Source organism: Loxodonta africana, chromosome 2, assembly GCF_030014295.1.
Source record: "Loxodonta africana isolate mLoxAfr1 chromosome 2, mLoxAfr1.hap2, whole genome shotgun sequence".
Classification (NCBI taxonomy): Eukaryota; Metazoa; Chordata; class Mammalia; order Proboscidea; family Elephantidae; genus Loxodonta; species Loxodonta africana.
In genome coordinates this window covers 214859940-214885211 of record NC_087343.1, presented here as the reverse complement: position 1 = coordinate 214885211, position 25272 = coordinate 214859940, and the positions used below count along the sequence as shown (strand labels likewise).

Below are 25272 nucleotides of genomic sequence, written 5' to 3'. Positions count from 1 at the left end.
ATGCACCTTCTCAGCAAGGCCTTCTTTGATGACCCCATTATATGGCAATGCCCCCCAACACCCACAATTCACTAAATTCTTTACAGTCCTCCACTGCACTTACCACTGTCTAACATTCTGTACGTTTGTTTATCGCATACCTCCTCCAACCCTCATCAGAATGTTGACAGTCTTATCTGTTTTGTTCTCTGCTTTACCCCTGACACCAAGAACACACATTGTAAGCACTCAAATAGCTGTCGAATGAATGAATGGCCAATGCTTTAAAAGCTCCTCAAAAAATAACACACCTATACCCCTCATGAACTTAGATGCAAAAATCCTCAACAAAATTCTAGCCAATAGAACTCAACATCAAAAAAATAATTCACCATGACCACGTGGGATTTATACCAGGTATGCAGGGGATGGTTCAACATTAGAAAAACAACGTAATCCACCATATAAATAAAACAAGAGACAAGAGCCACATGATCTAATCAATTGATGCAGAAAAGGCATTTGACAAAGTCCAACACCCATTCATGATAAAAACTCTCAGCAAAATAGGAATAGAAGGAAAATTCCTCAACATAATAAAATGTATTTATACAAAGCCAACAGCCAACATCACCCTAAATGGAGACAGTCTGAAAGCATTTCCCTTGAGAATGGGAACTAGACAAGGATGCCCCTTATCACCACTTATTCAACATTGTCTTGGAGGTCCTAGCCAGGGCAATTAGAATAGATAAAGAAATAAAGGGCATCCAGATTGGTAAGGAAGAAGTAAAAGTATCTCTATTTGCAGATGACATGATCTTATACACAGAAAACCCTAAAGAATCCTCCAAAAAAAAACTACTGAAACTAACAGAAGAGTTCAGCAGAGTATCAAGATACAAGACAAACACACAAAAATCAGTTGGATTCCTCTACATCAACAAAAAGAACATCGAAGAGGAAATCACCAAATCAATACCATTTACAGTAGCCCCCAAGAAGATAAAATACTTAGGAATAAACCTTGCCAGAGACATAAAAGACTTATACAAAGAACTACAAGACACTACTGCAAGAAACCAAAAGAGACTTACATAAGTGAAAAAACATGCCTTGCTCATGGATAAGAAGACTTAACATTGTAAAAATATCTATTCTACCAAAAGCCATCTATAGATACAATGCAATTCCGATCCAAATGCCAACGACATTTTTTAATGAGATGGAGAAACAAATCACCAACTTCATATGAAAGGGAAAGAGGCCCCGGATAAGTAAAAAAAAAAAAAAGCATTACTGAAAAAGAAGAACAAAGTGGGAGGCCTCACACTACCTGATTTTAGAACCTATTATACAGCCACAGTAGTCAAAACAGCCTGGTACTGGTATAACAACAGATACATAGACCAATGGATCAGAACTGAGAATCCAGACATAAATCCATCCTCATATGAGCAGCTGATATTTGACAAAGGCCCCAAATCAGTTAATTGGGGAAAAGACAGTCTTTTTAACAAATGGTGCTGGCATAACTGGATATCCATCTGCAAATAAATGAAACAAGACCCATACCTCACACCATGCGCAAAAACTAACTCAAAATGGATCAAAGACCTAAACACAAAGTTTAAAACGATAAAGATCATGGAAGAGAAAACAGGGACAACATTAGGAGCCCTAATACATAGCATAAACAGAACACAAAACATTACTAAAAATGCCGAAGAGAAACCAGATAACTGGGAGCTCCTAAAAATCATACACCTATGCTCATCCAAAGACTTCACCAAAAGAGCAAAAAGACTACCTACAGGCTGGGAAAAAGTTTTTAGCTATAACATTTCTGATCAGCACCTTATCTCTAAAATCTACATGATTCTGCTAAAACTCAACCACAAAAAGACAAATAACCGCATTAAAAAATGGGCAAAAGATTTGAACAGATACTTCACTAAAGAAGACATTCGGGCTAACAGATACATGAGGAAATGCTCACAATCACTAGCCATTAGAGAAATGCAAATCAAAACTACAATGAGATTGTATCTCACTCCAACAAGGCTTCCATTAATCCAAAAAACACATAATAATAAATGCTGGAGAGGTTGTGGAGAGACTGGAAGACTTATACACTGCTGGTGGGAATGTAAAATGATACAACCACTTTGGAAATCGATTTGGCGCTGACTTAAAATCTAGAAATAGAACTACCACACAATCCAGCAATCCCAGTCCTTGCAGTATATCCTAGAGGAATAAGAGCCTTTACAGAAACAGATATACGCACACCCATGTTTACTGCAGCACTGTTTACAATAGCAAAAAGCTGGCAGCAACCAAGGTGTCCACCAACGGATGAATGGATAAATAAACTATGGTATATTCACACAATGGAATACTACACATCAATAGAGAACAATGATGAATCTGTGAAACATTTCATAACATGGAGAAATCTGGAAGACATTATGCTGAGTGAAATTAGTCAATTGCAAAAGGACAAATATTGTGTAAGACCACTATTACAAGAACTGGAGAAACAGTTTAAACAGAGAAGAAAATATTCTTTGATGGTTACAAGAGGGGGGAGGGAGGGAGGGAGGGAGGGAGAGGTCATTCACTGATTAGATAGTAGATAAGTTTTATTTTAGGTGAAGGGAAAGACAATACACAATACAGGAGAGGTCAACACAACTGGACTAAACCAAAAGCAAAGAAGTTTCCTGAATAAACTGAAGCTTCGAAGACCACCGTAGCAAGGGCAGGGGTTTGAGGGCCATGGTTCAAGGGACAACTAGGTCAACTGGAATAATAAAATCTATTAAGAAAACATCCTGCATCCCACTTTCAAGAGTGGCGTCTGGGGTCTTAAACACTAGCAAGTGGCCATCTAAGATGCATCAATTGGTCTCAACCCACGTGGAGCAAGGAAGAATGAAGAACGCCAAAGACGCAAGGTAATTATGAGCCTAAGAGACAGAAAAGACCACATAAACCAGAGACTACATCAGCCTGAGGCAAGAAGAACTAGATGGTGCATGGCTACAACTGATGACTGCCCTGACAGGGAACACAACAGAGACCCCCTGTGGGAGCAGGAGAGCAGTCGGATGCAGACCCCAAATTCTCATAAAAAGACCAGACTTAATGATCAGACTGGGACTGAAGCAGCCCTGGAGGCCATGGTCCCCAGACCTTCTGTTAGCCCAGGACAGGAACCATTCCCAAAGCCAACTCTTCAGACAGGGATTGGACTGGAATAGGAGATGGAAAATGATACTGGTGAAGAACAAGCTTCTTGGATCAAGTGGACACATGAGACCATGTTGACATCTCCTGTCTGGAGGAGGGATGAAAGGGCAGAGGGGGCCAGAAGCTACCCGAATGGACACAAGCAGAGAGTGTGGAGGGAAGAACTGTGGTGTCTCATTGGAGGGAGAGCAGTTAGGACTGTATGGCAAGGTGTATGTAAATTTTTGTATGAGAGACTGACCGGATTTGTAAACTTTCACTTATAGCACAATTCAGAAAAAAAAAAAAAAAAGCTCCTCAAGGAAAGGTTCAACTATATTCAATAATCTGCATGTTACAAGGCAGGTTAAAATGATTAAAAATTTCAGAATGTTTTTCAGCTATACTGAAACAAAGCCTGTTTAACAGAATTTGATATTATTAAGAAGGCAACACTCCTCAAAGCAATTGACAGATTCAAGGCAATCCCTATCAAAATCTCAACTTCTTTTGCAAAAATAGAAAAGCTAATCTTAAGATTCATATGGAATTGCAATTGACCCTGAAATCTTGAAGAAGAACAAAGTTGGAGGACTCTCACTTCCTGATTCCAAAACCTTCTGTAAAGATATAATAATCAAAATAATATGGTATAGGCATAAGGACAGACATATGACTCGATGGAACAGAACTGAGAGTCCAGAAATAAACCCACACACCTATGATCAACTGATTTTCAACAAGGATATCACGACCATTCAATGGGGAAAGAATAGTCTCTTCGACAAATCGTGCTGGGACAAATGGATCTCCATGTGCAAAAGAATGAAGTTGGACCCTTACCTCACACCATATACAAAAATTGACTCAAAATGGATGAAAGACCTAAACGTAAGAGCTAAACTATAACTCTTGGAAGAAACAGAAAACACAGGTATGTATCTTCGTGATCTTACATTAGACAATGATTTCTTAGATATGACACCTAAAACACAAGCAACCAAAGAAAAGATAAACTGGACTTTATCAAAATTAAAAACTTTTGTGCAAAGAATACTATCAAGAAAAGGAATTACAGAATGCATGTTTACTGTAAAACAAATCCTATAAAAATATAGAAGATTGAAAAATAAAACTCATCCATAACACCATCAAAAGAAAAAAGTGAAACACAACCAAAAAATGGGAGAAAATATTTACAAATAATACATCTAATAAGGCTCCAGTATCCAAAATATATATAAAGAACTCTTACAACACAGCAACGAAAAACATAAGCAACTGTCATGGATTGAACTGTGTCCCCCAAAAGTATCTGGCAACTTGGCTAGGTCATGATTACCAGTATTGTATGATTGTCTACTATTTTGTCATCTGATGTGATTTCCCTATGTGTTGTAAATCCTATCACTATGATGTAATTGGATGGGTTAGTGGCAGTTATATGGACAAGATCTACAAGATTAGATAGTGTCTTAAGCCAATCTCTTTTGAGATATAAAAGAGAGAAGGGAGCATAGAGACATAGGGACCTCATATCAACAAGAAAGCAGTGCTGGGAACAGAGCTCGTTGTTTGGACCTCAGGTTCCTGCGCTGAGATGCTGCCAGACCAAGAGAAGACTAATGACAAGGACCTTCCTCCAGAGCCAACAGAGACAGAAGGCTTTCTCCTGGAGCCAGTGCCCTGAATTTGGACTTCTAGCCTACTGGACTGTGAGAGAATAAACTTCTCTTTGTTAAAGCCATCTACTTGTGGTATTTCTGTTATAGCAGCACTAGACGAAATGGGCAAACAGTTGAACAGACATTTCACCAAAGAGAATATACAAATCGTCAAAAAAAAAAAAAAACCAAACCCGTTCCTGTCGAGCTGATTCCAACTCATAGCAATCTTATAGGACAGAGTAGAACTGCCCCATAGAGTTTCCAAGGAGTGCCTGTTAAAAAAAATTTAGGGAGACGCAAATCAAAACCACAATTAGATGCCACCTCACACTCACCATAATGGCTATAATTTGAAAACAAAACAGAAAATAACAGATGTTGGCAAGGATGTGGAGAAGTTGGAAGCCTCATGCACTGCAGGAGGGAATGTAAAATGCAGTTGGGTGATGTCTTAGGCTTGGTTCTCTAGAGAAGCAAAACTAGTGAAGCATATGTAAATATATATATTTATCTCATAGGTTTAGAAGCAAAAATGGGTGGTGGGGATGTGTTCTGAGAACATTCAGCCATGTCTTATAAGGCATCTGCCTGAGGTAATGCCCTAGGCAATGACTCAGATGTCTCCTCAGAGGACGACTCAAACTAAGGTTCCTCAGACACAGCAGGGTTAAGCTTATCAGATGGGGGGCGCTGATGGTTTTACTGGGGATGGTGGCTTAGCAGACAAAGATGGGCTATATCTTCAGATGGGAGTTAGAGGGCTGGTTCTGTTGGCAGGAGTGATTCAACAAAATTTAGGGGCCCAGTGTCCCCAGCTCCCTGATTATATCCCCGTATGTCCCCATTCCAAGTTTCAGGATCCCATTTCTTCCCAATCAATGCCCTCACTTTAACTTCAGACACAACTCAAGGTTGGGAATTCAACTGGCATTGTAATTCATTCACTCTTATGCTAAGACTCTGGGTTTCGTATTCGGCAATATCAGCTCTGTTACTACAAGAAATGAGGCTTCCTTTCGGGGTGGAAATGGCAACTTTGAGGTCATTCATGCAGCGCCCGAGCTGTGATTCTGAAGCCCTGAGCTCATCTCTCTTTCGCTACTTTGTCTAGCGAAAGCAGGACCAACAAACCAGCTTTCTTGTATTTTTCATTCTGACAAAACTGTAGAAAACTATCAAACATGATCACGAGAGCCTCACCTCTCACCAATACATGATCTATCAGCAGTGATACTTTGCGTATTTCTATTGCCGCTTCATGCCATGGATTAGCTGTGTCTTTTTACTACTGCACACAGAGGCACCAACATGTTTAGGACTAACTGGACTTGAGAACCAACTTAGAAAACTCATCCTTACAATTTTGTTTCCCCAGAACCACTCTCGGTACCAAATGTCTTAGGCTGGGTTCTCTATAGAAGCAGAACCAGTGAAGTGTGTGTGCGTGTGTATATGTGTTGTTGTTGCTGTTGTTAGGTGCCATCGAGTCAGTTCCGACTCATAGCGACCCTATGCACAACAGAACGAAACACTAACCGGTCCTGTGCCATCCTTACAATCGTTGCTATGCTTGAGCCCATTGTTGCAGCCACTGTGTCAATCCACCTCATTGAGGGTCTTCCTCTTTTCCGCTGACCCTGTACTTTGCCAAGCATGATGTCCTTCCTTCTCCAGGGACTGATCCTTCCTGACAACACAGCCAAAGTATGTAAGACGCAGTCTCGCCATCCTTGCATCTAAGGAGCATTCTGGTTGTACTTCTTCCAAGACACATTTGTTCGTTCTTTTGGCAGTCCATGCTATATTCGATATTCTTCGCCAACGCCACAATTCAAAGGCGTCAACTCTTCTTCGGTCTCCCTTATTCATTGTCCAGTTTTCACATGCATATGATGCGATTGAAAATACCATGGCTTGGGTCAGGCGCACCTTAGTCTTCAGGGCGACATCTTTGCTATTCAACACTTTGAAGAGGTCCTTTGCAGCAGATTTGCCCAATGCAGTGCGTCTTTTGATTTCTTGACTGTTGCTTCCATGACTGTTGATTGTGGATCCAAGTAGAATGAAATCCTTGACAACTTCAATCTTTTCTCCGTTTATCATGATGTTGCTCATTGGTCCAGTTGTGAGGATTTTTGTTTTCTTTATGTTGAGGTGTAATCCATACTGAAGGCTGTGGTCTTTGATCTTCATTAGTAAGTGCTTCAAGTCCTCTTCACTTTCAGCAAGCAAGGTTGTGTCATCTGCATAATGCAGGTTGTTAATGAGTCTTCCTTCAATCCTGATGCCCCGTTCTTCTTCATATAGTCCAGCTTCTCGTATTTAATCTACATAATCTACTTAATCTGTACGCTGAACAAATAATACGAGTATATATGTGTATATATATAAATATATACATACATACACATACGTCGTATGTAAATTCGTATATATAGTTGTATATATATTTATATATATGTAAAAAACTGTATATATGTAGAGAGAGACTTATCTCAAAGAAATGACACATGTGGTTGTAGAGACTGGTAAGTCTGTTGGTCAGGCATCTGGCTGGAAACTTCTCCTGGCTCATGTAGCTGCAGGGACAGGGGCTGACGAACCCAAGATCTGCAGGTCAGTCAGCAGGCCACAGCCTCAGAGGCTGTGGAGGCTGACAAATCCCATGATCTACAGGTATGCTGCTAGTTCCAAAAACCAGAGGTTGGATGATGATGAGCCGGATCCAAGATCCAAAGCAAGCAGAAGCCAGTGAGCTTTGCCAGAAAGTCCATATATATTGGATACAGGCCACACCCCCAAAGAAACCCTCTTGTAACAGATCTGCTTGTAACAGATCTCATCATGGAGATTATTACATTATATCTGATCTCATCATTAAGGTGATTACATTATTACATAATTGTTAAACTACATCCTAACCGCCACACCACTGAGAATCACGGCCCAGGCAAGTTGACACACGACCTTAACCATCACAGGTGGTTCCTCAAAAAGTTCAACATAGACTTACTGCATGACCCAGTAATTCCAATCCTAGGTATACATCCAAAAGAACTGAAAGCAGGAATGCAGGCAAAAACGTTCACTGCAGCACTGTTCACAATGGCCAAAAGGTGGAAATAACCTAAATGTCCATCAGCTGATGAATGGATAAACAACACATGGTATATACATACACAGAATATTACTCAGCCATAAAGAGAAATTAATTTTTGACACATGCTATACCGTGCGTGAACCTTGAAAATATTTTGCTGAATAAGTCAATCACAAAAGGACAAATAGTGTACGATCCCACTTATATGAAACAGGCAAATGTATAGAGACTATACCTGTAGAGATTACACCTGAACATAAGGAAAACAAAATCCTTACAACTGGACCAATAAGCAACAACATGATAAATGGAAAAAAATATTGAAGTTGTCAAGGATTTTGAGTTGGATCCACAACCAACACCCATGGAAGCAGCAGTCAAGAAATCAAACAACAGATTGCATTGGGCAAATCTGCTGCAAAAGACCTCTTTAAAGTGCTGAAAAATAAAGATGTCACCATGAGGACTAAGGTGTGCCTGACCCACGCCATGATATTTTCCATCACCTTATATGCATACGAAAGCTGGACTATGAATAAGAAGACCGAAGAAGAATTAAAAACCAAACAAAACCTACTACCATCAAGTTGACTCCAATCACAGCGACCCTATAGGCTAGAGTAGAACTGCCCCATAGGGTTTCCAAGGAGCGACTGGTGAACTCAAACGGTCGACCTTTTGGTTAGCAGTCGAACTCTTAGCCACTGCACTGGAAGAGTTGATACCTTTGAATTACGGTGTCAGCAAAGAATACTGAACACGCCATGGACCAGTAGAAGAACAAATAAACCTGCCTTGGAGGAAGTACAGCCAGAATGTTCCTTAGAAGAGAGGACAGCCAGACTTCGGCTTGTGTACTTTGGACGTGTTAGCAGGAGGGAACCATTCCTGTAGAAGGACATCAAGCTTAGTAAAGTAAAAGGTCAGAGAAAAAAAGGAAGACTGACACAGTGGCTGCAACGATGGACTCAAAGGTAGCGATGACTATCAGGATGGCGTAGGGCTGGGCAGCGTCTCGTTCTGCTTTACACAGGGTCGCGTGAGTCAGAACTGACCCAACGCCACCTACCAACGACAGCAACGTAGAAACTGAAGTTTATTAGTGGTTGCCAGCAGTGAAAGGGAGAAGGAACAGAGGGAAGTCTTTGCTTAAGGAGCGCTGAGTTTCTCTTCAGGGTGGTGGAATAATTTGGAAAAGGATGGTGGTAAGGTTGTACAAGGTGATGAACATAATCGATGTCACTAAACTGTACATGTAAAAAGGTTGACTTGGCAAATGTTTGTCATATATATTTGTACCACAATAAAACAATTTTAAAAAATGGGCAAAGGATCTGAATCTCCAAAGAAGATATACAAGTTGGCAATAAGCCCATGAAAAGATACTTAACACCACTAACCATCAGGAAAATACAAATCAAACCACAATGAAATGCCACTTTTCACTCGTTAGGACGGCAATTATAAAAAAAATGGAAAAGAACAAGTGTTGGCAAGGGTGTGAATAAATCAAAACCATCATACATTGCTAGTGGAAATGCAAAATGGTGCAGCCACTGTCCAAAACAGTTTGGTGGTTCCTCAAAAAGTTAAGCATAGAACTAAAAAAACTAAAAACCAAACCCAGGGCCGTCGAGTCGATTCCGACTCATAGCAACCCTAGAGGACAGAGTAGAACTGCCCCATAGAGTTTCCAAGGAGTGTCTGGGGGATTCGGACTGCTGACCCTTTGGTTAGCAGCCATAGCACTTAACCACTACGCCACCAGTTTCCTACCATAGACCAATTACACTCCTAGGTATATATCCAAAAGATCAAAAAACTTCTGTTCACATAAAAATTTGTACATGGATGTTCACAGCAACACAATTCACAATACCCAAAAGGTGGAAACCACTTAATGTCCATCAACAGAAGACTGGCTAAACAAAATGTGGTGTACACATACAGTGGAATATTATTCAGACGTAAAGAGAAATGAAGTCCTCGTGCAGGCCACAACATGGACAAACCTTGTAAACATCATGCTGAGTGAAATAAGTCAGACACAAAAGGTCATATATTCAATGTCACTGAATTGTGTATGTAAAAATATGTTGAAACAGTATGTTCTGTTATATATATGTATATTATATATATACTCATATATATACACACATGCATACACACGTATACATATTTATTTCATAAAAAGTTTACATATTTAACACAAAACATGCAATGTATACATACAGTTGGCCCTTCACATCCTCGGGTTCTGCACCCTCAGATTCAACTGACAGTGGATCGAAAATATTTGGAAAAATAAAAGTAAGTTCCAAAAAGCAAAACTTGAATTTACTGCGTATCGAGCACTGCACTTTGAAGGAAGTGAGGTTTAGGCAAACCCTGCTGTAGCCTCCCACCATCTCACGGATCCTCAGTCTCTCTCCAGACTTGGTGTTTGAGCACCGTTCGCCTCTTGTCAGGATTCACTAAACAATACGGTACTGTACGACAACTATGTACGTAGCATTTATGCTGCATTAGGTATTATAAGTAATCTAGAGATGATGATTTAAAGTATATGGGAGGCTATGCCATTTTAGATAAGAAACTTGAGCATCCGTGGATTTTGGTATCCACAGGAGTCCTGGAACCAATCCCCCCGGATACTGAGGGACTACGTATATTTATATACACACACACACACACATACATACACACACAGCAGGACCAAGGAGTGTTTCAATCTGTTGTTATTAGTCAGAACCGACTTGACAGCACCTAACAACAACTATATATACATATACACACACGCACACACATGCATTTATCTATCTATATATATACATACACATACATACATATATAAAGAGCCCCAGTTGCACAGCAGATTTACAGCCTTGGAAACCCTATAAGGTCGCTATGAGTTGGAATCAACTCGACGGCAGTGGGGTTTGGGATATATGTGTACATGTATATGTAGGGGTGTGTGTGTATATACATACACACACACACAAAAAAATACATATACACACGCCAAAAAAGGCTCCATTTATATGAAATATCAAGGATAGGCAAATCTATAGAGACAGATGGCAGGTTAGTGGTTGCCAGGGGCTGGGCGGAGAGGGAAACAGGGAGTAACTGTTTAATGGATGTGGGGTTTCCTTTTGGGATGACGAAAATGTTCTGGAAACAGAGAGTGGTGATGGTTATATAACACCGTGAATGCACTAAAAGCCGCGGAACAGTACACTTTAAAATAGCTAAAATGGCAACTTTTATGTTATGTCACTGACTTTGGACACGTTATCAAGAGGCACCAGTCCCTGAAGAAAGACATCATGCTTGGTAAAACAGAGGTCAGCAAAAAACAAGACCCTCAATGAGGTAGACTGACACAGTGGGTGCAACAATGGGATGGTGCAAGACCAGGCAACATTTCATTCTGTTATTCATAAGGTCATTATGAGTCTCAACTGACACAAGGGCACCTAACAACACATTATGTAAATTTCACATCAATTAAAAAAGAAAAAGAATGGACCATGCCTCCCCCACAAAAACATGCTGCTTTTATACTCCAGGAGAGCCGAGTACTATAACACTCAGAACTTGAATGTACCTCCATCCATTCTATGTCCCACTGCCCCTGAAAAAATAACCTTTTATTCAAGTCAGTGAATATTATATACAGCTTGAGAATTCCTGCATTTGAGTTGCATAACCAAAGAATTCTCAAACTCTCACTGCCAGTTTTAAAGGAAGACCTTGGAAGTATACATTTATGCCTCCCAGCCAGCAGCCAGCCATGATATTTGCATGTTGTAAAGACACGCTGCAGTAGGCCGAGCAGTTTCCTAGCCACAGCCTGTAATAACCACCTCCCTCTGCTGAGCCTGACACCCATCTCTCAGGGCTTTCTGGTGGTCACTGCTGGACTGCTGCTGGGCACTGCACCAGGTCAGGCTACTGGCATCCTTCACTCATCCCTGTTCCTTGCAGGCATAAATGGGGTAACGCCTTCTCTTCAGCGAGGTTTATTAGAGCCCCTCCGTGCCTCTGACCTGGGACTTGAGCTCTGCAGAGAAGAACTGGGCATTTCCCAACTCCCACCTGGTGCTCTGGATCCAAAGCCAGGTATCAAAGCCAGGAATACTGGCCAGCTAACAACAGAGCCAGGCACAGCCTCATCAAGCCCAGGGTATCTTCTACCCACGTGCCACGTCGGTCATCTGAGCGCTTAAGAATTACTCTGTCATTCCCCTTCTAGGCAGGATGGAAGATATAATGATCCCATCTAGAGGGAACTCTCAATAACCCAAGAGTCCAGGAACCAGAAGAGAAAGAACAAAGATCAAACCCACATTTAACCAGAGTTTCGGTCTTCCTAGACCTGCCGGTTTATCCCTGTCCAAACCCTGTGCACGTGCACACGTGCACATGCATCCACACACACGCACTGTTTTGGCAATTTCAATATTTACCTGGCCCTTTATTCTTCTAGAAGTTAACCATCAGTGGCAAAACGGTGAAAAAAAACAGACCAACAGAGCAAAGGCAGTCAAAATCCTAGGCAGTACATTAAAAAAAAACAAGTCCCTGGGTAGTGTAAACAGTTAATGCACTCAGCTGCCAAACGGAAGGTTGGAGGCTTGAGTCTACCCAGAGGTGCCTCAGAAGAAAAGCCTGGCAATCTACATCCAAAAAATCAGCCACTGAACACTCTATGGAGCACAGTGCTACACTGACACATGTGAGGCCACTGTGAGTTGGCATCAACTTGACAGCAACTGTTCTTTTCACATAAAAAATAGTTTAATCTCCAAATAACTGATTTGACAATTTTATCTGTTTAGCCATAAATATTAGTGAGAAAAAACTCGTCAGCTATTCTATCAACTGCACTATAATTCTAGGCTCAGGAAAAAAAAAAAGCTGGAAGGATGTATCTACGAGGATAAGTTAACAATGGGTAACTCTGGGTGACAGAATCATGGGTAATTTTTCTTATCTGTGTTTTCTAATTGTTATAATCAGCATGAATTACTCGTAATAACAGAAAGACAACTGTGTCCCCACGTTCCTGCAATCCCAACAACATCCGCCCCACATACCTTGTTGAGCTTGCCGAGGGAAGAGATGAGATCCGCCCACTCACTTGATGACTCAAAATTTCTTAAGGCCTTTTCAATCACGGAAGAGTAATTTCTGTATCGGTAGTCATTCAATAGCTCCTGCTCTTCTGGATCCATCTTACATTCTCACAGCAGAGAAAGGATCTAAAAGCTAATCAAAAAATAAACAAATAAGTGAACTATTCCAGGAGCTAAACTGTTTCCAACCCGGAGCCACAGGAGACAGGTTTCCGCAAACACTCACGTCCACAACCTCGCTTGACGATCCAACTCAAATATTTATCAAGACCTCTGAGCCAGGCACAGTGGCAGATAAAACATAAAGAGTTCCTGCCCTCACTGGGTCTGACAGCGACACAAGGACAGGGCAGAAGGAAGCAACAAAGCTGAGGTCACGCTGAACTGATGAAATTAATTATAGGCGTGAAGCCTCAAAGGTGCTAGCGACATATTGTTCCTACTTAGCCAATCCGAATGCAGATGGCCCCTCCCATCTTTGGGCATTTGTAAAGCCAGGAAAAGGAAGTCTCTATGCTCTTAATAAGGAGCCTTGGTGACACAGTAGGTAAGTGCTCAGCTGCTAACTGAAAGGTTAGATGCTTGAACCCACCAGCGGCTCCGCAGGAGAAAGACCTGGTGACCTGCTTCCATGAAGATTACAGCCAAGGAAGCCCTGTGAGGCAGCTCTACTCTGTCCTATAGGGTTGTTACGAGTCTGCATCAACTCTACAGCACACAACAACAACAAAAACAGGTTCTTAACTTGAACCGTCTATTAGGAATTCAATTCTCTATAACTAGAGCGGGGGAGAGGATTGGAAATATTCTACAAGAAAATTGGATGAAAAAAACAATAAACGGCATAAAAAAAAAAAGATAAAGGCTGGAGGGTGAAGTGTCTGACAGCAGCGTTGCTGGATAGCCAGCTGGTGCCTGTTCTGTCACTAAGCCCCCCAGGGCCCCCATCAGGTGATGCCCTCATTGGATGTACAGCCGGGATGTTTGTTGTTGCCGGCTGCCATGGAGTCGGTCCTTGACTCACAGTGACCACCAGCTGATTCTTCAAAGTAGATTCCCAGGCCTTTCTTCCTAGTCCGTCTTAGTCTGGAAGCTCCACTGAAACCCGTTCTGCATCAGAGCAACATGCAAGCCTCCACCGACAGACGGGTGGTGGCTCTGCTTGAGGTGCATTAGCCGAAAACTGAACCTGGTCTCCCACATGGAAGGAGAGGTTCTACCAGTGAACCACCACTGCCCCATCTAGATGTTGGGTGTGCTTACCACCGTCCAGGCAATCACCAGTCTAGCCTTCTTGCCCATGTACATTCTTTATTGGGTTCTTTTATTTTTCCTTTATGGCTAGATGCATTCATTACACATGAACCACGGCAGCCAATATAAAGACGGAGATGTAGACCATCTAATCCCAACTCTGAGAGCCAGCTATTTGCTTTTTTAAAAAAACTTTTATCCCCAGTATGACAAAAGGAAACAGAGAACATGAAATGCTGGATGGATTCGAGTTTTTTAAAACACCCATCGTTTGTACATTATAAAGGCATATGTATGCTTATTTCAAGCTATGCCCTTTCTGCACAATTCTTCTAAACAAAAAGTCTGAAGATCAACCTATCAGTCTATTCAAACAAGTTACAACTCTGAAAAATGCTCCACAAGCTGCAGGAATGCTGACTTGATCCCTTGATCTGTCACCAAATCCCATATTTTAGCATCTTCTCAAAATTAATGCTTTGGTGTTTTAATTTCCTTCCCTTCCTTAGTCTTCATCTGATTAAGTTCTATATAAAGTGTGCCAGTCACCTAACCATAATTCCTTGTCCCCCTAATAATAATAATAACAAACCGAACAGGTTGCTGTCAAGCTGATTCCAACTCATGGTGACCCCATGTGTGTCAGAGGAAAATCTTTCCATAGGGTTTTAAATGGTGGTGATCTTTCAAAAGTAAATTGCCGGGCCTTTCTTCTGAGGCACCTCTGGGTGATATGAACCACCTACCTTTTGGTTAACCATTTGTATCACCTAGGAAATCCTGGTAATATTGCAGCCCTAATGTTGTTGTAAGGATCCCTGATTGCACAGTGGTTAGGAGCTTGGCTGGTAACTAAAAGGTTGGCAGTTCAAACCCACCAGTCACTCTGTGGAAGAAAGACATGGCAGTCTGCTTCCATAATGATTACAGCCTTGGAAACCCTATGGGGCTGTTCTACTCTGTCCTATAGGGTGGCTATGAGTCAGAATCGACTCAGCAATGGGTTTAATGTTGTTCAGAGCAGCAGTGTGCACAGTTCAAACTACAGTTCCCAGCCACACCCCCCCCGCCCCGCCCATAGCCTGGTCACCATGTGACAGTTCTGGACAATGAGATGCAAGTAGAAGCTCGAAGGTGGGGACTACAGAAAGCTGTCTGAAAGGAAGCAGACGCCTACTAGCATGGGCCTTTTGCCCTTCACCCTTCCCCTTTCTGCCTGGAACAAAGGTGAAACCACTTCTTGCAATCACAAGGAAACACACATGAGGTCAGAAGTCACACACCAAGGACGGCTGAGTGGAAAGAGAAGCAGCTGAGGTCCTGTATAGCATTAGGAAGGCACCTGCCAACCCTGGATGCCCTACCACTGGAATGAATACATTTTCCTCACATGAGAGCTAATTCACCATTCAATCAGATTTTCTGTCACATACCAAACACAATCTTGATTGATATATGAGGCTAAATGACGTGTTGTTTTTTAGGTGCCATGGAGTCGGTTCCGACTCATAGAGACCCTATGTACAACAAAACAAAACACTGCCTGGTCTTGCACCATCCTCACAATCGTTGTTATGCTTGACCCCATTGTGGCAGCCACTGTGTCAATCCATCTTGCTGAGGGTCTTCCTCTTTTTCTCTGACCCTCTACTTTACGAAGCATGATGTCCGTCTCCAGGGACCAGTCCCTCCTGATAACATATCCAAAGTATGTGTATCAAAGGCTCACCATCCTTGCTTCTAAGAAGCATTCTGGCTGTATTCTTCCAAGACACCTTTGTTCTTCTGGCAGTTCCTGGTATATTCAATATTCTTCGCTAACACCATAATTCAAAGGTATCAGTTCTTCTTTGGTCTTTCTTATTCATCGTCCAGCTTTCACATGCATATAAGGTGATTGAAAATATTATGGCTTGGATCAGCTGCACAGTAGTCCTTAAAGTGACATCTTTGCTTTTTAACACTTCAAAGAGGTCTTTTGCAGCAGATCTACCCAATGCTATGTGTCATTTGATTTCTTGACTGTTGCTTCCATGGGCTTCCACCACCCCAACGTTCTTGTCAAGACTACCACAACATTCAAGTTGCCAACTCCATTGGTCTCTCGCATTTCCTCACTTTACTGCACAGCAGGACACGACAGCAGGCACTTTCTCCTTTTCAAAATAGCCTCCTCTCGGCCCACACACTCCACAGGCCCCACCAGCCCCTGAGGTGGTTTCCCATCTACCTCTCTGCAGCTCCTTCTCCTGTGCAGGCTCATCGTTCTCTGCCCAAATGCCATATGTTGGCATTCCATGGCACCAAGCCTTGGGATCTCTTCCTCTCTTTATCCTCAGTGATATCTCCCTTCCTATAACTTGAAAATACCTTCCTCCTGATAATGATTCGCAGATTTATCCTGTTGGCCCAACATCCCATGCTGAGGTCTAGACTCATCCAAATATCTACTTGACCTCTCCACCTGGATGTGGCACAGGTATCTCAAGCTTAATGTGCCCAAAACTAGACTCTCAAGTATCCATTCAGAGAGTACTATTCAGCAATAAAAAGAATGAAATACTGATACATTCTACCACATGAATGGATCTTGAAAATATTATGCTCAGTAGAAGAAGCCAGGCATAAAAGACCACATACTGATGCCATATATATGAAATGACCAGAATAAGCCAATCTACAGAGATACCAAGTAGATTAGTGGTTGCCAAAGGATTGGTGGGAGACCCTGGCGGCACAGCGATTAAGAGCTATGGCTGTTAACTAAAAAGCCGGCAGTTCAAATCCACCAGGTGCTCCTTGGAAACCCTATGGGGCAGTTCTACTCTGTCCTATAGGGTCCTAAGAGTTGGAATCGACTTGATGGCAACAGGAAGGATTGAGGGTGGATACCGGGAGTAAATGCAAATACGCACAAGAGGACTTTTAGGGGTAACGAAAATGTGCCAGAATTAGATTGTGGTGATGGTTAAATAATTCTGTAAATTTGCTAGAAATCTTTGTATTGTATACTTAAAAGAATTAATGCTATGGTATAAAAAAAAATTTTTTTTTATGTAAAGTATATTTTAATAAGGCTATTTAAAAAAAAGGAAACCTAAACACTCAATTCCACCTGCTCAATGTGCTCCTTGTCCAGTCTTTTCCCCTTCTCAGAAAATGGTTCCATCATCCATGACACTTTTGATGTCACGCTGTACTTTCTTCTCCTCACCTGCCACACTCTATCCAAGACCAGTTAGTTCTTCTTCCAAAACACGTGTCCTCTTGATTGCTCTCCATCTCTACTGCCACCACTTTGTGCAAGGCAACTTTAACCTGCAAGTTTGCAGAAGTCTCCTGAACAGTTCTCTTTCATTCTTGCACCTCTCTATCTATTTTCACACAGCACTCCAATAAATCCTCTTAAAATCTACATTAAAGCATATTACCAGGGTAGAATTCTACTCTTCCATGTGAGACCAAGGTTCGATTCCCGGAACCTCATGGGCAGCTACCACCTATCTATCAGCGGAGGCTTGTGTGTTGCTATGATGCTGAAGAGGTTTCAGCGGAGCTTCCGGCCTAAGATGAGTTAGGATGAAAGGTGTAGCAATGTACTTCTGAAAATCAGCCAGTGAAAATCCTATGGATCATAATGGCCTGATCCACAACCCATCGTGGGGATGGCATAGGGCAGTGAGGGAAAACAGTTATTTGAAATGCCCTTGGATTAGTTATTATATATTCTTTTTTCTTGGTAAAAACCTTCAAATATGTTTCATTCCATCCAGATATTTAGACTAGTAACTGGGATGTTAGAAGCAGTTTAAGAAGGCTTAACCACATGGAATACACAGGAATCAAATTGACTACATCTGTGGAAAGAGACTATGGAAAAGCTTAATATCATCAGTTAGAGCAAGGTCGGGGTCAACTGTGGAACAGATGCACACGCAAGTTCAGGTTGAAGTTGAAAAAAATTAGAGCAAGTCCAGGAGAGCCAAAGTATGACCCTGAGTATATCCCACCTGAACTTAGAGACCACCTCAAGAACAGATGTGATGCATTGAACATTAATGACCAAAAACCAGATGAGTTTTGGAACGACATCACACATGAAGAGAGCAAACGGTCATTAAAAAGACAGGAAAGATATATACAGATGTCAAATAAGCGCATGAAAAATTATTGATACCATTTGTTATTATGGAAATGTAAATTAAAATCAAAGTGAGATACCATTACACACCCATAACCATAAAAAATATTAAGGAAAAACAGCATCAACTTCAGGCAAAGGTATGGAGCAACTAGGACTTACACATCTTGCTGGTAGGAATGCAAAATGATACAACAAATTGAAAAATAGCTTGGCTCTTTCTTCTGGTGTTAAACATACACTTAGCAGAAAATCCAACAACATCACCCCAAGGTATTTATCCAAAAGAAATAAAACTATGTGGTTATACAAATGCCTGTATGTGAATGTTTATAGCAGCTTTATTCATAATTGCAAAAAACTGGAAACAATTCAAATGTTCACTAGCAGGTAAACAGATAAACAAGTTGTGATACACCTATACAGTGGCATATTACTTATCAATAAAAGCAAATGTTGTTGTTGTGTGGTGCCATTCAGTCAGCTTCCACTCACAGTGACCTCACAGATAACAGAACTAAAACGTTGCCCAGTCCTGTACCGTCTTCACGACTTTGGACGTTTGAGTCCATTGTTTCAGTGACTGGGTCAAATGAATTACTAATAACTTCAACAACATAGGTGAATCGCAAATGGAGTATACTAACTGAAATAAACTGGACTCAAAAGGCTACATAATGTGTGATTCCACTTCTTTAGCAAATTGGAAAATGCAAAACTATAAGGACAGAATGTGGATCAGTGGTTGCCAAGAGCTAGGGATAGGGAGGCAGTTTTAACTAACAAAGAGACATAAGAGAACTTTTGGAGTCATGGAAATGTTCTATATTTTGATTACCGAAGTAGTTACGGGACTATATGATAAATTTGTAGAACTGTCAAAATAGGTAAGGTTGTGTACTTAAAAAGGGTGAATTTTACTGTTATACAAATTATACTTCAATAAATCTAACTTAAAAGATTAAAAAGGAAAAAAAGACAGGAAAGAAAGGAAAGACCCAAATGTACGTCGGAAGAGACTCTTAAGAAGAAACTATGAAAGAGCTGAGCAGAAGATTTCAAAGGGTGGCTTGAGAAGACAAAGTATTACAATGAAATGTGCAAAGAAAACCAAAAGGGAAGAATATGCTTGGCATTTCTCAGGCTGAAAAAAACTGAAGAAAAAATTCAAGCCTTGAGTTGAAATACTGAAGGATCCTATAGAGATAACATTGAACAACACAGGAAGGATCAAAAGCAGATGGAAGGAATACACGGAGTCACTGCACCATAAAGAACTGTCTGACATTTACTCATTTCAGGGGGTAGCATATGAGCAAGAACCAACGGTACTGGAGGAAGAGATCCAAGCTGCACTGAAAGCACTGGCAAAAAACAAGGCTCCAGGAATTGATGGGATACCAATTAAGATGTTTTAAGAAACGGATGCAGTGCTGGAAACTGGAAGTCCTCACTCATCTATTCCAAGAAATCTGGAAGACAGCTACCTGGCCAACCAACTGGAAGAGATCCTTATTTGTACACATTCCAAAGAAAGGTGATCCAACAGAATGTGGAAATTATTGAACAAGATCATTAGCATCACACACAAGTAAAATTTTGCTGAAGATAATTCAAAAGGGTTGCAGCAGTACATCGACAGGGAGCTGCCAGAAATTCAAGCCAGATTCAGAAGAGGACATGGAATGAGGGATATTACTGCTGATGTCAGATGGATCCTGGCTGAAAGCAGAGAACACCAGAAAAATGTTTACCCATGTTTTGTTTATGCAAAGGCATTCAACTGTGTAGGCTATAACAAATTATGTGTAACACTGCGAAGAATAAGAATTCCAGAACACTTAATTGTGCTCATGAGGAACTTGTCCTTAGACCAAGAGGCAGTCGTTTGAAAAGAACAAGGGAATACTGCGTAGTTTAAAATCAGAAAAGGTATGCATCAGAGTTGTATCCTGTCACCATACTTATTCAATCTGCATGCTGAGCAAATAATCTGTGAAGCTGGACTATATGAAGAAGAATGCAGCATCAGGATTGGAGGGAGGCTCATTAACAACCTGCGTTATGCAGATAACACAACCATGCTTATTGAAAGTGAAGAGGACTTGAAGCACTTACTTATAAAGATCAAAGACCACAGCCTTCGGTATGGATTACACCTCAACGTAATGAAAACAAAAATCCTCACAACTGGACCAATGAGCAACATCATGATAAATGGAGAAAAGACTGAAGTTGTCAAGATTTTTTTCTACTTGGATCCACAATCAACAGCCATGGAAGCAGCAGTCAAGAAATCAAAAGACGCACTGCATTGGGCAAATCTGCTGCAAAAGACCTCTTTGAAGTGCACGCCTGATCCAAGCCACGGTGTTTTCAATCGCCTCATGTGCATGTGAAAGCTGGACAATGAATAAGGAAGACCACAGAAGAACTGATGCTTCTGAATTACGGTGTCGGTGAAGAATACTTACTATACCATGGACTGCCAGAAGAACAAACCAATCTGTCTTGGAAGAAGTACAACCAGAATGCTCATTAGAAGCAAAGTTGCCGAGACTTCGTCTCACATACTTTGGACATGCTATCAGGAGGGATCAGTCCCTGGAGAAGGACATCATGCTTGGTAGAGTAGAGGATCAGCAAAAAAGAGGAAGACCCTCAATGAGATGGATTGACACAGGGGCTGCAACAGTGGGCTCAAGTACAACAATGATGTAAGGATGGCACAGGCCAGGGCAGTGTTTTGTTCTGTTGTACACAGGGTCACTATGAGTTGGAACCAACTCAATGGCACTTAACAACCACCACCACCACGTGCTATCTTCCTGAAGTCAAGTGGTAGAATGGACTTTGAAAATACTATGCTCAGTAGAAGCAGCCAGACATACAAATACTACGTTCAATGGAAGAAGTCAGATTCACAAAACTGGATTAAATCTTTTTTACCTGTTTATTGCTCTATGCTGTTCTGAGTTGTACCTTTTTAAAATTATCAGCTTGATTTCGAAAACATTTGTAAATATTGATTTCCCAGTTTGAGGCTTCCTGGAGTTTTACATGTAGTTATTTTAATGGAATCACAATATAAATGAAGAGCAAATGAGGTCTTCAAAAGTAAAAAAAAAATCACACTTGACTTTGACAGTATTCTTTGGACACCTCTGAATTGTACGCTGAAAGAGACAAACTTCTTTCTTCTGCTAGAGTGCCACTTTGTGTCTCCCACAGCATGCATTTTGTCCTGTTGTGCATGGGGTCACCATGGGTCGGGGGTCAACTTGATGGCAGCTAACAACAACTACCACCATGTTTAAAACTCTGTCCATTAAATCTGCAATCAATCCAAACTTGTCTTCTGGCCCACACCTCTCTCCTCACTGCCCTAAGAAATCAGACTCATCCCCTTCAGAGCCTTTGCACATGCTGAGCCTCTCTGCAAAAAACTGATTTACACATACTCCACCCCCGCCAAAAAACCCAAACCCACTGCCATCATGTTGACCTCAACCCATAGCGACCCTACAGCACAGAGTAGAACTGCCCCATAAGGTTTCCAAGGGTAATCTTTATGGCAGCAGACTGCCACATCTTTCTCCCTTGGAGCGGGTGGTGGGTTCAAACTGCTGACCTTTTGCTGAGCACTTAAGTACTGCGCCACCAGGGTTTCCTTTTTATACATGCACACAAGCAAAATAAGATTGGTAACTCATTCTTGGAAAGGCCTGGCCCTTTTTCTGAAATAATATCCTTCACACTTGGTGAAAATATTTCAGAAGAAGGGTGGTAATGGTGAGAGATGGTAGTTTGTTTACTCTGCCTAGTAAAGGCATAAGAAAAAGTTGGCATATCAAACAAAACCATCCATGGCATCTTTTTCGGGAAATTTACGGGGTCTCTGAGCAAGTCCAGTACTCCACATATAGTCTGTTTACCCCATGAAGAGCCTAATCGCTGGGAGAGAGATATGAATAAGAGAGTTCCTACTCTCAAAGAGTTGGCAGCCTAATAAGGGAGAGAATACCTAAATACGTCATTTCCATTTAATATCCCACCCACAGTGACTGAGGGAGGGCTGAAATAACCGTCTGAGGCTGGCAAGAGGAAACCCAGCTGCTGGCAGGGGAGTTCTCCAGGTCCGCAGGTGTGAGTGGCTGGAGCTAGCAGGAAGAGAGTCTCACTGGAGATAACGTGTGTGCTCAGGAGGTGGGGTGGCAAAGGGAAACCACTGCTCATGGCAAGGAGAAAGAACGGCCAGAGAGGGGTAGGTAACTGGAACCGTCCAATGTCCCAGTTAGTTATATTAAGAAAATACTATTTGGTGTAAGTAACAGCACAGGGGAGAAGTTCATAAGTAGTCATTCAAGTGAGTCACCTCCCCATCCCCCCACCACCGTACAGGGCATTTACAATTATCCTAGGGAGTTCCTGGGTGGCACAGATGGTTAAAACACTTGACTACTAGCCAAAAGAGGTATCTGGGACGACAGGCCTGGCGACTGGCTTCTGAAAGGTCACAGCCTTGAAAACTCTATGGAGCATTTCTACTCTGCACACATGGGTGGCCATGAGTCAGAATCAACTGGACAGCAACTAACAACAACATCATGCCACTTAACAACTCTTCTGGGTTAAGGGTTAGTAAATTCATCATCTCGTGCACCACACAGGTTTCCTGCAAGATGAGTATCATCAACCCCAAGACAAGGATATTGGGGATCAGGCTGTTCAGAAAGCTGCCCAGGTCACACAGGGAGCGGCTGGCAGAACCAGGATTTCAGTTCAGGTCAGCAAGATGCCACAGGGTCTCTGCTACTTTATGCTACCAGTAAAGTTAATAGTTCAGCCCTTAAAAAGATCTTTTGACCATGATCATGTAATCTATCCAGAATACCTTTTCTGTGAAAGATTTAACAGCTCAGTAAAACTGACAGTAGACAGCCTACTAACAATTAGATAAACAAAGCGGTATTCGACTTTCTATATCCACCTTAAAATAAACAACAGCAGACAATCTCCCACCTTATGCATTCTTCACTACTTAGCAATACAAATCCAAGCGAAAAACCAGCTGCCAGATCTGAGAGAAGTTAATTGTAAATATGTTTACATGAAGGCACATATCTGAGTTAGATGAAAATAAGCACAGAGATAATACTGACAAATGGGCACCATTCCATCAGCAAGAATATTTACCAACAGATAACGACCCTTCTGACTCATAGCCACACTACAGGACAGAGTAGAACAGCCCCAAAAGGTTTCCCAGGCTATGATCTTTATGGAAGCAGGCTGCGACATCTTTCGCCTGCAGCGTGGCTGGTGGGTTCAGGACGGTTGACCTTTGGGTTAGCAGCTGAGCGCTTAATCACTGAATGACTCTACCTTACCGGGGCTTGGTTTTTACGACCTTTAGTTCACAGCACAGAAACATCACCAATTAGTTTAGCCAACTCTAAGGCATATTATTTTGAATTTGCTCTTTCAGAGTGGTAATGAAACTGAAGTAGAAAACAAATTTTAAGACACCCAGTGGAGGCAGGCTTTTGTGTTTGGGGTAAGGGTGAAAGAGATCCTCCAACACCTCACAAGAAAAACCCTACAAAGGCTTTCCCAAGGGTCAGGCAGCTGTCCCAAGATTAGGGAAACACTTGGGGCAAGCCTCTGTAAGCAGGAGCACTTGGGGAAGCTAAAGGGCCATGCTGGCTGCGGGGCGGGGGGAACCCTGCAGACGCGAGGCCAGAGCGCGCGCACTGCGGCTCGGAGCCCTCCTTCTGGCGACAGCCCAGGAGGCGCGGGGTCTTCCCCCTCACAGTAAAGCCCTTCGTGTACACAGGTCTCGGTCCTCAGCCCTCCTCCCGGACCAGGGCCGCACGAGCAAACAAAGGCGCAGCCTCTTGGCCGTCAGCCGGCGAGGCGCAGGGTGGACCGGCCGTGACCGACCTGACCTCCACCTGCCGGACCACAAAGGCGCGCCGGCCAGGAGCGGGAGTGGCGGTACATCCTCCCCCGCGGTCTCCGGCCGCCGGGAGCTGGAGGAACCCCGAGGGGGCCCCACCCAGCCCCCCGAGCACTCTCGGGGGTCTCCGGCTGGAGCCGCCCCTGCACTGCAGCAGCGCGCGCCGCGGGCCTAGGAGCCACCTGCACCCCGGAGCCGCCCTCACGGCGCCGCCCGGACCCCACACCCGGGTGGGGACGCCACACCGCTAGCCGCTCGCTGGCCCGCGGAGAGGAGACGCCCTGGCTTCCCCGGCGGCCGGGGGCGCAGACGCGGGGCAAGGCGCGGGCCCGACCTACCGGCGGAGGTGGCCCTCCTTGGCAGGCGCGCCCACGTGCGGCACTGAGGAACCCGCCCGAGTGCGGAACAAGAGCCGACTGACCCGCTGCTGCGACGCCGCCCGGAGACCGGACCTCGCAGAAAGCGCCTCACCCCAGCTGAGTCCAAGCGGCCGCGGCTCCGGGGGCGGGGCTAAGACAAGGGGCGGCCCTCGGCGCGCGGGGCGGGCCGAGAGGCGGGGCATCGGCGAGAGGGCGGGGTCGGCAGAGTCGAAGAGCGCGGGGCCGGCTCTGGAGGCGGATCCTCAGCGCAAGGGCGAGCGGTTTGGAGGTCGATTTTCAGAGCGCGAGGGGGCGGTTCCTAGACTCGTGCAGGAGTGACTTCGGCTCGCGGGTGAGACCGAGAGGCGGGTCCTCGGCGAGCGGGGGCGGGACCTCGGCGCGCGGGGGCGGGACCTCGGCGCTCGGGGGCGGGACCTC

The 25272-nt window shown here is 43.1% G+C and overlaps 1 protein-coding gene across 2 annotated transcripts in view; it reads right to left on the bottom strand.

The window, feature by feature from the left end:
• Positions 1–24977, bottom strand: part of DOP1B (DOP1 leucine zipper like protein B) — a 155950-nt gene extending 130973 nt beyond the window's left edge. The window contains exons 1-2 of one of the 2 annotated variants that reach the window (XM_064279441.1): positions 24897–24977; positions 13083–13254 (exon numbers count right to left, since the gene is read on the bottom strand). In XM_064279441.1, the coding sequence (XP_064135511.1) occupies positions 13083–13220 (138 nt within the window). In that variant the 5' untranslated portion in view covers positions 13221–13254; positions 24897–24977. Of the gene's footprint in view, positions 1–13082; positions 13255–24813 lie in introns of both variants that reach the window. The other variant, XM_064279440.1, reaches the window with a different exon arrangement.
• Between the last annotated feature and the right edge of the window lie 295 nt (positions 24978–25272).